Source organism: Gouania willdenowi, chromosome 9 (assembly GCF_900634775.1).
Source record: "Gouania willdenowi chromosome 9, fGouWil2.1, whole genome shotgun sequence".
Classification (NCBI taxonomy): Eukaryota; Metazoa; Chordata; class Actinopteri; order Blenniiformes; family Gobiesocidae; genus Gouania; species Gouania willdenowi.
In genome coordinates, this window is record NC_041052.1 from 15429825 (window position 1) to 15444718 (window position 14894).

At 38.0% G+C, this 14894-nt stretch overlaps 1 protein-coding gene across 2 annotated transcripts in view; it reads left to right on the forward strand.

Moving 5' to 3' along the window:
- Positions 1-14894, forward strand: part of unc5db (unc-5 netrin receptor Db) — a 290269-nt gene that overhangs the window by 207198 nt on the left and 68177 nt on the right. The window contains exons 8-9 of one of the 2 annotated variants that reach the window (XM_028458242.1): positions 146-178; positions 4797-4982. In XM_028458242.1, coding sequence (XP_028314043.1) covers positions 146-178; positions 4797-4982 — 219 coding nt within the window. The remainder of the gene's footprint in view (positions 1-145; positions 179-4796; positions 4983-14894) is intronic. The other variant, XM_028458243.1, reaches the window with a different exon arrangement.

Below are 14894 nucleotides of genomic sequence, written 5' to 3' on the forward strand. Positions count from 1 at the left end.
CTGTGAGCACAGTCAGCAGAAGCACTCCACTCCACTCAAGGTGTCGGGTTTTTAAACCGCACTTTTTAGTGATTTTCACAGAGGCTCGGACTTTAATCTCCACTTTCTCTCCTCTTTGTCTCGTTCTATCTCTCTGTCTTTGCAGATCGAAAGCTGCTACATGACGTTAAACCTCAAAGTGAGTCTTCCTCTGTGGATTTCTTTCATCATTTTTCCTCCTCTCCACCCCCTCCCACCTGCTGTTAATATATGATATGTCCTTAATTCATTGGGGGGAAGGAGAGATATAAATATAGGAGAGGAGCGACAGCACTTCTACAGTTTCTGGGAATAGAAACATCACAAATTAGCACCATTTAGTTGACTTTGATCCAAGCGACTCCTGCACTAATCTTGCAAATGCTCATTAGGCATTCCTGTCATTATTCAATGACCGACTTTCTATGACAGCCGTGACATCACAGCTGTGTATCTAATTTGAGCCAGGACACATTAGTTGTGACAAGTGAACATGTGCCATGTTGCGGGGGATTAATGGCTCGTAATCACTGCAAATGAGCTTATTTGACCAATTTACGGAGCCGTCCTCGCCATTCCTGAGGTGGCTTTAAATCACTTGCCGGAGTTGGCTGTGCTAAATGATAGTCAGGGGGTTACTGTAGCTGGAGTGGTTTCAATAAATGGACAATTTAGTGGTAAAGCTGCCTGCTACAGCATGTGCAGGTTAAGGAAAGCCTGAATGACTAAGAGTGGATCGGGCTGATATGCGGTGAGAAATACTTCAATAATTTGCCTCTGATTGGTCTTTGTGGCAACTGGTCAGTAGCAGCAGCAAGGCAGCGTTGCTAATGCTCCTCGCCCCAAGAGATCCATCATAGCTATTGGTTATAGACCAGTGGTTTTACAGGCAGTTATGGTAATCAACCTCCATGTTAGCAGCTTGAGTGTGGTACGTGGCCGTTTAGAGGAACGGCAGGATGTTTATTTCTATCTGTGCTGCACAATGTAGCATAAAGAAATAAGGCAGATGGCTCCATCTTGACCACTTTCCATCCTTCTTGTTTCATTTCCATCCTGGATCCTTGGTTATAACGGCGTTAACTCCCGCCTGCGCCGCATCTGTCATTGAATAACCACACAGTGGCCATGGTTACATGGTGTTTTTTTTATTTCAGAATTTAATCATTCAGAATGAAAGTGTTCTGCTTTGTGTTTATATGGAAATTGTAATTCTGAATTGAGGTTTACCTGGAAAACAGTTTTTTTTTGGCTTTAGGTGTGGGGGTTGGGAAGGGTTCTGATTGGGCAGGGGGCGAACGTGATGTGTCATGTCTATCCGGAAAAAACACACAACAAACCTTTTTTTGTTGGCAGACTACATGAGAACTGTTTTAACTTTAATTTTGATTGTAGTTTTGAATACAGCAGCTTGACAATATCATATAGTTTCACTTTGGTCAGCGGCGCAGGAGAAGGAGATGGGAACTAATCACCAGTAAATAAATCCCAGTAAAACTCCAGAAAACAAAAACCAGGAATAAATATTTGCTCTCTGGTAAAGATAGTCGCTCTAACAACCAGTATAATTATAAACTTGGTGATATTACAGCTTGTGAATGCAGTACGGGGCAGAATTTACATACTCCTATTTTCAATAAGTCCATCTCCGGGTTTTAGTACTACCCGTCCGATGAAGTCTGTTTCGTTTGCCGATGCCCATGGAAGTTGGCATGTTTATGCTTCCATCCATCCACTGTTTTCCTTATGTCCATGTCTTCTAAAGCTCTTATTAAATGATGATGGTGAACTTCTACAGCTCCATCATCCGGTCCATCTTCTGCTCCTTCATCACCATCTGGTAGCCTGACCTTGTCCTTGGCTGTAGCTGCAGCGTATCATCCACTCTGCAGAGAAGGTCATTGGATGCAATCTGCCCTCCCACCAGGACCTGTATACCTCCAGGACTCGGTCCATCAGAACACAAAAACTGTTTCTTTCCCTCTGCCACCAGCCTCATGAATACAGCATCGTCAGAATGACCGGAATTAACTTAAAGCTGAATTAAACATTTACAAGATAGAGGATTTATTTAATTTGGACCTTTTTTCCTGAATTAAAGAGGAATTAAAGCCACTGACAGCATTTATTTATTTATATATTTTTTCATCACTGTTTTTCTTCACTTCCTCTTCACTGTGTCTGTGTTATGCAACAAAGGACGGGGCTGTTTAATGCGCTGCTTGTCAAAAGTCGTCCACGCTGTTTTGACAAGGATTTATCTCCAGATAATGTTGTTGGAGAAATACCTTCAGGCATTTCACTCCACACAGCTGAAGCTATGTAACCATCATGTGTAATCATACTTCCAATGGGTTTGCCATTTTCTTCATCCTCGTTTGCAGATAAACCATCTTTGATCGCAATCCCAATTTTTCACAAGTTTTTTTTTTTTTTCATTCCCAGATTATGGGAATGAAATTTTGAGATGTTAAAATTGTTTTTTTTTTTTTTTTTTTTTTTTTGTTTTTTTTTTACAGACTAGATCAATAACTGGACAATATTTAAACAGCACATTTTGTTAAAGAATGGCTTTGTCATTTAAAGGGAAAATGCCCAAAACGCTAGATGAATGAATGAGTTTTGATATTAACGGAGGAACTTCTTAACAAGTTTGGATGAACTACGGCCGGGCCTGCGGAATGTTCCCGTGCCGAATAGCATGTACCGCATTTCCAATAATTCAGTCGTCTCTTGACATCCGCTCATAGAATATCCATGTCAAATCACAGCCCGATTTGATGAGGATTAACGGAGCAGTAGTCATTTGAAAAATGGGGCCTGCAGTGGCCCCCTGGCGCCCCATTTATTTATTGGTATGTGCCAATGATTTGGCACCGCCAACTTTCGTAATATTTGACTCGCAAATAAATGAGAAATCGACTTTCATTTTCTTTTTGTTTTGGGGCCCCAAATTTAAAATTGGGCTCCAAGCATCGATGCGTACACATCCATAGATTATACCTACCAAATTTCAGCCCGATCCGTTCACGAATAACAGAGGAGTAGCGATTTTAACTAGTGTACACAAGAAGAAGAAGAAGAAGAAAGTGAGTGGCGTTTTGAATCCGGTAGCCCGGCGTAAAAAACATTATTACTTGGCAACAAGCAGGACCGAGAAAATACATTACACAGTGAGGATACTTGAATTACTATATGCAATTAGTAAATTAGTACAGATATTTGTTTGGGTGTGTGCGTGCTTGCGTGTGTGCGTGTTGGGAAGAGGGGGCGGATTGAGGAAATCACTTCTAATTATATATAATATGTTTTTTTTTTTTTTTTTTTTAAAGAGCTCTATCTCACGTGCGTGTTTTAGATGTTGCCCATTAAAAAAAAAAACACACATGTAGAAGAGATCAAAAAGTTAGGACATCTACAGTATGTTGTATTCTTTATTAGATTAGATTATTTAAAGTCATTACCATTTATTTTTTAAGTTTACATTATATTTAATCCAAACTAATTGTAATTTGCTCCTTTTGCTAAACATTTGAGAAGGAGTTAAATACTTTAGTAATAAGATAAATGTACCATCTGTTTTGTTTTTGTATTTTCAACAACAACAAAAAACTTTTAAAATGACAAAAGAAAGAAAAACAATGCTGCATGTATGGAAACTTGTTGTTTTCAGGTCATTTCTTGGAAAGTTTTGGTTTATGTTACTGTAGAAAAAATATCTCAAGTCTTTCTATGGGAACTGCATTCTGGGTAAAAACACTGGCTGTTTTTCGAATGAAGGCAGTTTTATCTGCAAAACATATAATTTCAGAAAATAAACGTGCCCTCCTGCAGCATTCAGGCCGCATTGTAAAGGAGTGTTGTTTTATTTGGGCTCCAGCTTGTTTGATGGTGTGCACTCTTTGTTCTGAATCAAAGCATAGAGGGAGGCATTGCAGCAGCTGTGCAGTGAAAGTGTGTTTAAAAGGCGCCACAGGCGAAAGAGAAAGCAATCAGTGTAAAACTGACAGACTGGAAACGCCTTAACTTTTATTTTTTGATTCCAAAGTAAAGTTGATGGATTCAAATTTTCAAATAAAATGAGTTGAAAGCGTACCGCGTGCCCTTCAGCCATCTTTTCTCAAGGTTTTCTTAGTGTGCTGAACCAAACCAGCCTAATGCGTCTCTAACCCAGACATGGGCAACTGGCGGCCCGGGGGCCACATGTGGCCCTGACTCTTATTTTTTTGCGGCCCCCGAAGCAAATCTCCAAAAATTGTAATTCAAGAAGCTGCAAGGAATATAAAGCCCAACATAATACACAAAATTACTCACAACACTACTAACAACGAAGAAAGACACAACAACCACTTGAACAAACAAGATTAGTACAAAAACACACAAAAAACTGAATGAGTGACCCCAAAAATGCACAATTCAACAACAAAAGTGCAGAAAATGACAGGAAAATATACAAAATTACACAAAGAGCACAAAAAATAACAAAAACACACATTAGGACTCCAAAAACAAATCAAAATTACTCCAAAAACACACAAAATGACTAAAAACTGACAAAACATAAAAATCACAAAGACAAATCCCCTTTTTCCCCCTGTGTTAATGCTCTAATTGGTCATTATTTTTAATGCTAACATGAATAATGATCATGTGGCCCTCGGATCAGATACAATTGAGTTTGTGGCCCCCCGCTGTGATAGGGTTGCCCATCCCTGTTCTAACCTGTCATTCTGTGAACATGTTGTAATTCATTTCCTGTTTATTCCCATGTGCTCCAGGTATGGACAGTTCCACCGACGTAGCGTTGTACTCTGGCCTCGGAGCCGGCATTGTCGCCGTGGCGATCCTGGTGGTGGCTGTGATGCTGTACAGGAAGAATCACAGCGATTACGGCGTGGACGTCATCGACTCCTCTGCTCTCGCCGGGGGCTTCCAATCGTTCAATTTCAAGACCACGAGGCAAGGTAAGGGAGGCGCGCCCTGGGGGCTGCGTGGTGTCACGACTGGGTGACCGCGAGGCCAAAAAGGCAGTGTCATCAGAAAGTAGAACGATACGGCTCCTGCTGTGATTGATGGCTTTTGTTTATGTTGACATGCAGCCTCCCCATCTGTTTAAGATTTATACCTCTATGATCAGTGAAAGGGCCACTCCCTCTGTTGTGACAGACCTGCCTCTCTGTTATAGTCAAGCAGGAGATAATCAATCTCTGATAGGCGCGGGCGCCGCGCCAAATGGCCCTCCCTGCAGACCACACGTTGGATTGTCAGGCAGCCCAATCTCCTCCATCAGATTACCCCGGCCTGAGCCGCTGATGGATAAATGTGAGTGGTACGGAACACTGAGCATCAATTCAATTTCTGTCGTGTGCAGCAGTATGTTCTGTTGCTTATGTGAGGGTGGCCATCAGGGTCAATTATAAGTGTAATTGATAATGAATTACAAACGTGGCGTAATTGTAATTCAAAAAATCTGACGCTGTCGTAATCATAAATAAATTGTAATTGAGGTCAAATAATAAGTAATTGCCATAAAAGTTCTATAAAAATGTATGTGTAATGTAACGAAAAACTGGGGAACAGTTTTACACATACATATGTAGTTAACGATTATTAAAATGTGTTTCATATCAAGCTTTTCCACATTTTACCATTTTAATCGACAAAAAATGGCTCCGAAGGCCACACTACAAATAATTAAGTCTATATTTACATTGATTAGGAACCCTAACAAGGTAATTAATAGACAGGAGAGGAATCAGAATCAGAAACAACTTTACTGACCAAGTAATGTATGTTATACACACGAGGAATTTGACTTGGTGAACTGTGCTTTCTCTAATAGTGTAAACATTAAATAAAAACAATCAACTAGAAAAAAATAAAATAAATAAATATATACATAAATACAAACAGTATTTAGACTAATATGTGCAGAACTAAATAAAATAATAATAATAATAATAATAATAATAATAATAATAATAATAATAATAATAATAATAATAATAATAATGATTTTAAAAAAAAAAAAGAAAAATAATTATGCAATATAATAATAAGATAATAGTGCAGTAGTGCAGGTGAGCATTTAAATTAAATAGTATGTACATGAACATTCACAGTGACAGATCGATCCAGGGTTGTTATGTTTAGTTCCAGGGTTATTTCACAGAAACAGGTCTGACACTCTAGATGATAGATATTTGTTTTTAGTGAATTTTAACTAATTATAAAGATCCGTTATCATAAGAGATGCTAACAGAAAGCTAACACAAGAGGAAGGTTCACTTGTATTAGGTTATTTATTTCAGGCTCAGTAATTGTGATTAATTGTAATTGAACTTTAGTAAATGAAAAGATAACTATAATTGACTTTCTGAGGATAAAAAATAATTGTAATTAATTGTATTTGAAAAAAATGCTCGTCTCTGTAATTGTAATTGAATTGTAATTGAACGTGGGTAATTAATTTTTTTTATTATAACTGAAAAATGTCAATGACCCAAACCCTGGTCGCTATCCCAGCTAACATCAGTGTTACCAGTCGCTGACACTTCTGGGTTAGCGCGAGCGATCGGCACAATGCAGACAGGCGATCCGTCCACGCCACGAGCCCCGGGTCCTCACGGGGTGGTCGGGCCCCCACCCCACATTTGGAAAGGTGTGAGGAAAGGAGGGAGGCTGGGTCCACATTCAGCGGGTCATCAATCCTATTTAAATAGGCCAGCAGCCGGCATGCTGTGCACCCTGCCGGCCACCATCGCTCTATCAGCCAGGATGAGGAGCTGCATGAAGTATGGCGCACAACAACAGCACATGGAGGAATGATCGAGGTGTTTTCCATTTGGCCTACTTGTTTTATCATTATTTTAATAACCAACTCCTTTCGAGACATCAAATGGGGTCGCCTGAAATATCTAGTAGTTGATTAAAAAAAAAAAAAATACTGATTGAAATTATATTTTTGTAATTGTTTTTATTATTATTCTTGCTCAAATTAAAACATTACACACTATCTCAAACAACTGTATTCTTTATTATCACTTCCTCAAATATAAATCTATTAAAAAAAATACAGTGTAAAAATGAATTAATTAAATAGGTACTTTAATTTATAGCTAATTCAAACATATACAAATTTTTTTAATAGCCCGCATCCTTTATAACTAGGCCACCACTGCATTTATGATCAATATTTAATATTCGATACATGTGCTGTAACATGGAGGGACAGACTTTCTGGCAGTAAATCACTAAGTTAGACACAGGTAGGATAGAATAAAGGGATGCATAAGGATTATTAATTTAAAGGTCCAACAACGTAGATTATGGCATTAAAAGTCTCTACAACGTTACTCTGCCTTCGCTGAACGCTGAATGAATGCGCACTCCTGTGGCGGCCAGGGGATGTCGATTTTGTCGGGAAGGGAGGAATAGCTTGGAACAGCAGCGCTCCATTCATCGCTTTATGTCTAGACAAGCGCGTCTGATCGCTGGGTTTTCTCGTTCACCGTTTTAGCTGCTTGTTTTCTTGGTGCATCACTACAAACAACAGATTTCTGAGTCTACGGAGAATCCGCGGTGTCCGCCATGCTACGGGAAGCCGGAGGGTCAAATGTCATTGCTCTGCTGTGGTCCACTAAAACTTTTTTACTTAGTTTTATTTTGTAAACCTTTGAATTTTATATGACTGTTTTTTTTTTCATTTCCTAGTCACTGTGTTTTTGTATATTATGTAAATTATATTAAGAATTGGGAAAACTGTAATGGAAACATTTGACCACGGGGGGGGGGTGATGCCCCCCTGCCCCCCGCAAGCGCGTATGATACAAATTCAGCACTTTGTATAAATAATATGTTAAGTATGCTAGCAATAAATTGCAGCTGTCAGTCCCTTCACGATCTTTACTTAAATGGCCTGTATTTTGGGACTAATAAGTGATAATTACTACATCCTCACTATTGTTTTCCATGTACTTTATTATTATTATGATAGAACAGATTTTTGTCTAATAACTCGTCCCTCAAATGTAGTCCGACCAGGGTTTAAAAGGTATTGATTAATTGTCAAAGTTGAAATAAGATTTTCCCTTTAAAACCTATTGGATCAGTGAACACAGCCCCCCCTGCTGTTAGTCTTCATAATACGATTTACTCTGAGGTGTTGGGCTTATGCTGCGTTCACACCGGATGCGTCACGAAATGTTAGTTTTAATTTTATGTGGGGAATTGTGTGTAAAAAATTGAGGAAAATTGCAATATTGTGAATTCTTTGAACAATATATTGTGGAGCATCATTGATTTTGTGTATTTGGAGGGGTCGATATATCTAGAACTAAATTAGTAGGTAATTTACACAATGATAAACGTTTTCTCTGTCATTTTTATTTTCTCCTGCGGGCCGAGTTGGATGCTTTTAAGGGCTGGGTTTGGACCCTGGACCTTGAGTTTAAAACATGTGCTTTAACAGGTTTCCTAAAAGGTGCAGACACCTTTCCAACTAACCTTGTCTCTCTGCATTACGTCTCTTCCTGAGTGATTTTTAATCCGAATCCCAATTCCAAAGCTATCCCTCAAGGTATTCAACCTGAGGTACATTTCATTAGCTGCTCTCCTCCTGCCGCTGCCATTCCATTTTCACCACATCATTCTCATCGATGCACGCTCGGGCGATAATCAGATCATTGTCCACTCAACCGCAGTAGGAGAGGATATTTCAGTGATCGAATGTCAGCAGCACGGTAACGTCCAGCAGACGCAGAGCCGGTGCCAGAAGGAGCGCTCTGGGTATCTTTGTCTCTGTGAAATGGTCCGGAAATGAAAAATGCATCTTTTCATTCATTTTTTATGCAACATCACTTTAGCAGCAATTACCAAGCAGTGTTGTGTGTATCATGTGTGCTGACACTTTGTATAATTTATAATGCCGGTTCAATGTGAGGTCGTGTTGCAGGAGTAGATTAGAAGAAGAATGGATCTCAATGAGCTGACAGCTTTACCTCCATCGTTCCTTCTCCCTCTGCTCCTGTTTTAGTGTCCCAAGGCTCTGCTGGATATCACATAGTGCTCAACGTGCACGTGTGTGTCAGTGTGTGTGCAGTGTAGCGTATTGTAGTGTAGTGAACCAGTGCAGCAAAATGAACGATCACCTCTAACCTCACCTATTATACTTGTTTTTGAACAGTGGGATTAAAAAAAAAAAAAAAAAGATAGACGTAATGTAAACCTGGACTCTCTTTGCAAACGTATACTAATCTTTCTTTAAAGAGATTTATTAAAACCTACTTTAAGGTGTTTTCATATCAACAATAGAAACACGTTTTGGGGGATTTTGTTGTCATAATTTCAATCAATAAATGCATTAGTACAGTAATAGGGGAGTCATATACTGTATTTTGTTAATTTATTTCTTAATTTATTGCAAAGGCGGATGTTGAATTTAAACAGGAGAAACTATATAAACATTTAAAAAGGAGTAAGCTTTTTTTTTTTTTTTTTTTTTTTAAAAAAAAAAAAAAAAAAAAAAAAAAGGAGTAAGCTTGAAGTCAAACAAAACTCAAAAAACAACCTTCTTTTAAGTTGTAGACAAGAATATAATTCATGTATTTTCATTCCATTTCATTTATTTATTCATTTGAGCATCACATGTTTACATCATAACAAAACTGAAACAATTGCGCTCAAAAGGAGCAGGAAGAAGTTCAAAATTTACCCCTCATTTCTCGTGCATCTAAAACATCACTTGACAAACTTTCAGCGTGTACTCATGCAAATAATGCATGCATGAGTTTATGCTTGTACATTATTAACAATCGTTTATTAATGGCGAGCACAATTTAAAGTAATATAAAAAACAAAGCAAATATTTTACTTTCCATTTGTAGTCGTACAAAATGTCCCGTAAGGATTTATTGTTTATAGTTGTACAAAATAAATGCACCATACAATGGGCTGTATGTATGTATCATTTCCGCGTTTGGCGTAAAGATGCAATGATATATCCGGTCGCGGCGTTATGAATGTGGAAGTACCGGTGTTATAGTTTAACTCATTGATTCTTAACCATAGGACCCCGTTTTAAGTCTGTGGGCTGCGAGAGCATTCACTGGCTGAATTTATATTTGCACTTTTCATCAATTTTATTGACAGTTATATATATATTAAAAAAAAAAAACTATTTAATTTATTTTGAATTTATTTATTTAATCACCCCATATTTGCCTTTATTATTGCAGTGAATGCAATTTATTTTTATCATTTTTTTTTTAAATCAGCTCGACTTGAACCTTGTTCTCTCTGAAGCTTGACTTGTTCAGTGAATTACTCGCTTGTTCAGCATGTTGTTGTTTGATGATTAATATTTAATTAATGAATAAATATATTTGTGATTAGCACATAGTTTCATGTTATTGTATTTGACAAGGTTAAGGCGCGTTAGACTGTAAGCAGATCAGATATACCGTAGTTAAATACAAATCAAGAATTCACATTAAATAATGATAAAAAATATATATATACTATTTTAATGGGTCACAGGCTCCTCTTAACTTGGAAAGTTGGGCCCCAAGATGAAAAAGGTTAAGAACCCCTGGTTTAAGTTGCTGCTGCAGCAACGGTAGATGTGGTCAAAGAGGACCAGGGTGCTAAGCTGCCCTTGTTGATGCCGGGTAGCTTTTATTTACATTGTGCCACTGTTTGAAGTGTTCATATATGATTCACATGTTTAACACCGGACTTCTCGGTGCAAAGTGGACTCACCGTGGCTGTTGTAAACAAGAAGTTACGTGTCTCGCACTTCGTCAAACCTATGTGTTTTTATTGTATTTTCACAAAATCTACAGTCTGTATAAAGTGATGTAACAATAAACACGTATATGATCTGTCTCATAAAAAGAAATAGCCATTTGAGTCACTTCCACTGGGAATCAATCCTGCGTCAATGAGAAAAACTAAATCCGTACGTTCGCTGCAATAACCACTCAGCTACTGATCAGCTGTCAGCTTACTATTCTAATCGCAGGGGAAATGCAGTGTTTCTATGCTAATATTTGACCGCAATAACCTGAATTTACACACAAAGAAGCTATGTCCATGATTTTTTTTGTTCACTAATGACTCTAAGAAGCTTTTTTTAAACAATCTGTGTAGCCAGACTTCAGCGTGGTTGCTTCACAGTCCACAGCTATGACTTTGTTTCGGTTATAGTGGTGACGTACTTCTGATAAATAAATAAATAAATAAATAAATAGACTTCCGACAGTCGCAACATATCACAGGTTACATCTAGTCACAGGTAGTGTATAGACAAGAATAACATACAAGCTTATTTACTGTCATTGTAGAGTAAATAAGACTAAACATGATTATGAGATGTGATTTCATTGTTTGTACATCGACTTGAACGTGTCGATGGTAAAAGTTAAGCAAGTCAAATGACATAAACATACTTGAACATCACGCAGAAGACATGTCTTACACATAGAGATTTATGCTGCAGACTTTCATTGACCTCCTATTATGTGTCCCACGAGTGTCCAACACCTTGTAAATTCAGTTATTTCATTACAGGTTTAATCACAGCACACGTATCTGTTGTATTCAGTGAAACAGACGTTTTTAAAGATATGATTGGTTCAGCTCCATGAACTAATTCCTCTTGCAACAAATTCACCATTAAATGGTCCTCACATACATATGTTATATTATTTATGTGCGTATATACAAGTTAAAAGAAAATTATGTTTTGGGTTCTGTATCACTTAAAATGTCTGTGTTAATGCTCAATAATATACCACCATAACCAAACTAATCTTATTTTCTGTCATTGTTTACAGCCAAATTGTAATTGATAACCATCTTGATCGAATCATACAAAATGAACTCCGCTAAAGGTTGTTTGAATTTAAAATTATAGACTATATCAACATGATACCTTCCCAATCAAAAAAATTAAATAAAATCTAGAAATCCAATCACCATCAAATCATTTTACATCATTTGTCTCCCTTAACTGTATTTTTTGTATTTGTTTTTTTAATTGCTTTATCATCGTTCTTTGTTTTAACAAATTATTTAAACGCAGGTGTCCATAGTAAGCCTGGGATTTGCATTTGTCAGGGGCAAGAGAGGGAGGCTGCAGGGTGCCAAACACAAGAAGGGACTGAAACCCATGTACATAGTGAGAGATAAACAAAACAGATTAACAACACCAGCCAGTAGTTACCAAACTCTAAACTAAAATAAAGTCAGTCATGGGCTACTGGGGGTCCTCGTTCTACTTTTTTGGCTCCTCCTGGGTAACTTAAATACACAAAATGACTCCAAAAATACTAAAAACCCACAAAATTACCAAAAATAACTCAAAAAATGCACAAAACAACCACAAACACACACAAAAAGAAAATGAAAGAAAAAAGAAAATGATAAACGCAAAGAAGTTGACTGCAAACAACCACAATTCGACTAAAAAAAACTATGCATTCTTGCCTTAAAACAGTCGACTCATCCCCACCCTTTCCATTTTCCTACCCTGACTTCCTCTTCCCTGTTCCCTTCCCCCTCACCTAGGTGTAACACTGCCCTGTTTTTCTTACCCTTCATTAGGGAGGACTGGTTATGGTGACAATTATGCAATAAAATAAATTCATTTATTTAATTGCAATAACAAAACATGCATTGCTGTTGTGAAAGCATGTGCAGACAAGGTAAAATAATATGTTATTTAAAAAATACGTAAAAATGCAACAAAAAACAAAAACGCATAAAACGTTTTGTTCTTTCCTGTATTAATGCTCAGACTGTCTGAACGTCTCGGATCAGAGACGATCATATTTGTGTGGCCCTGCTGTGATAAAAGTTGCCCATCTCTGAAATAAATGAAAAGTAAACAGTCAACAGATCCCACATTCTGACAGACTTTTTTCCACCTACTGCGTTTCCACCTTCGGATTCCTTTAATATTTTCGGCTGCAACCATCAAAGCTATGAGCACAGGCAAAAGTTAAGAGATTTTGGGTAAAAAAAAAAAAAAAAAAAGATAATCTGCAAGTTTATAATGGTTTAAATGGCTGCTTAGTCATTTTGTAAATCGATTTTCTTTGTACTGTATTTGCTGTTTTGGTAAGATAAAAAAACGAAAATCCTTTTTTTTTCCCACCCTTTCTAACATTGATCACATTCCTACAGGTATTTTTAAGCTCCAGGGTAAAATGTTGGTACATTTGTTGATTGGGTGATTAATCAAAAGAATAACAAACAAGTGACGTTGCCAATAATCGATCAGGCCAACCGACTATTCCTGCTGCAGTGCCAACCTGATAATATGAGATACTGCTGCTTATAATAAATATCCAATATGTCCGAAAACCCTGAGGAGTGAAAAATGTGTGCGAGGCCAGCCAAGACCAGAATACTTACCACATAAGGAGAACACACACATGGTAATTAATACCTTTCCTAAAAATAAAACAACATTAGCCTCCCACTCCTCACCCCTCACCAGGCCACAGCTGGGCAGCAAGGACTCAGTGACTTCATCGCTATCTTGGCAGCGGCGCCACATCTGCCTGATCAATGCCAGGCGCTTCTCGCTCTGTTTGGCTGCGTCTGCGTCGCATCTAATGACCAACGATAAAGTCCCAAACACAGACACAAAGCAGTCACCTAGACCCCTGACAGTGTCCTTGCATGGGTGTCCGTAGTAGAAGTGACTCCAGCAGATAAATTATGGAGATCAAGCTTTGTGTGTGCTTGGTAATTAAATCTGATGCTGTGACCGTGGCCCCCAGTCCTGCACCTTCTCTCCAGGTTGTGCTCCCTTACCCCCAGAGCGTGGGTGGCCTGCCAGGACACTGTGTTTATACTGGGGATGGAGCTCCATGGTCTGCTGTGCAGGAAGGCAAAGGACAAAATGTGTGTATGTGCGTTGAAATGAAAGATGATCATTATTAAACTTTGGCTCTGTTCAGACTGCAGGCTAAAGCAACCCTAATCAGATTTATTTTTTTTTTTTTGTGTACATGCGACCTATATCCAATCCGTTAACCCCTCCTATATCATCCTTGGGGTCAGTTTGACCCCATTCAATGTTTATCATTCAAATAATAATAGTTGACTAATTATTTTTTTGCTTCATATTTTGTGGTATTTCCTAATTTGATGGGTACAATTGACTAACCCCTCCTATTTTCCTTGGGGTCAATTTGACCCCATTCAATATTTATCATTCAAAAATAATAGTTGTTTGGTTGATGATGTGTATTTACACCAACAATAATGAGACGTGTGCTTGTGAGCTCTTTTGCTTTGCTCGTCTTTATCGTTTCGTGCTGCACCGAGCGCGAACCGGAATAGTGCAGCGTTAATTTATCTTAACTATTGTTTTACGTGGCCTATCAAGATTATTCAAAAACTGGTATATAGTTTTAAGTCCTGATTTTTGACAATGGACACTCTGTGACACCGCATTTTGCCACTGTGTTGTCTCTAACTGGTCATGGTGTAATGAGGACGCGCCGCCGCGTCCGTTGACACCTGCTGTCCAAACGTAGCCAATGTCTACGAACATTGTTGCCTAAAACGTAAATGCCTAATGAGACATTTTCAAACTTTTTATTCCTTATTCACATGGAAGAAAAAATGAAGCTTTTTAGATATTTAGAAAGGATTTCTATTATAATGTATGTGTGTAATCTTTTAAGTCGAGGTTCTTTTTCATCCCTGCAGCTTTGGTTGGGTAGAAATACCTTGAAATGGGAGAAGCAAACATTTCATGGTGTGTTCTCTCCCAGGCAGTCCAACCAGTTTGGTTTGCAGCTCACATCTTTTTTAATAAACTCATCTCATCCATGTGTTGTTTGGGTTTTTATTTTATTTAT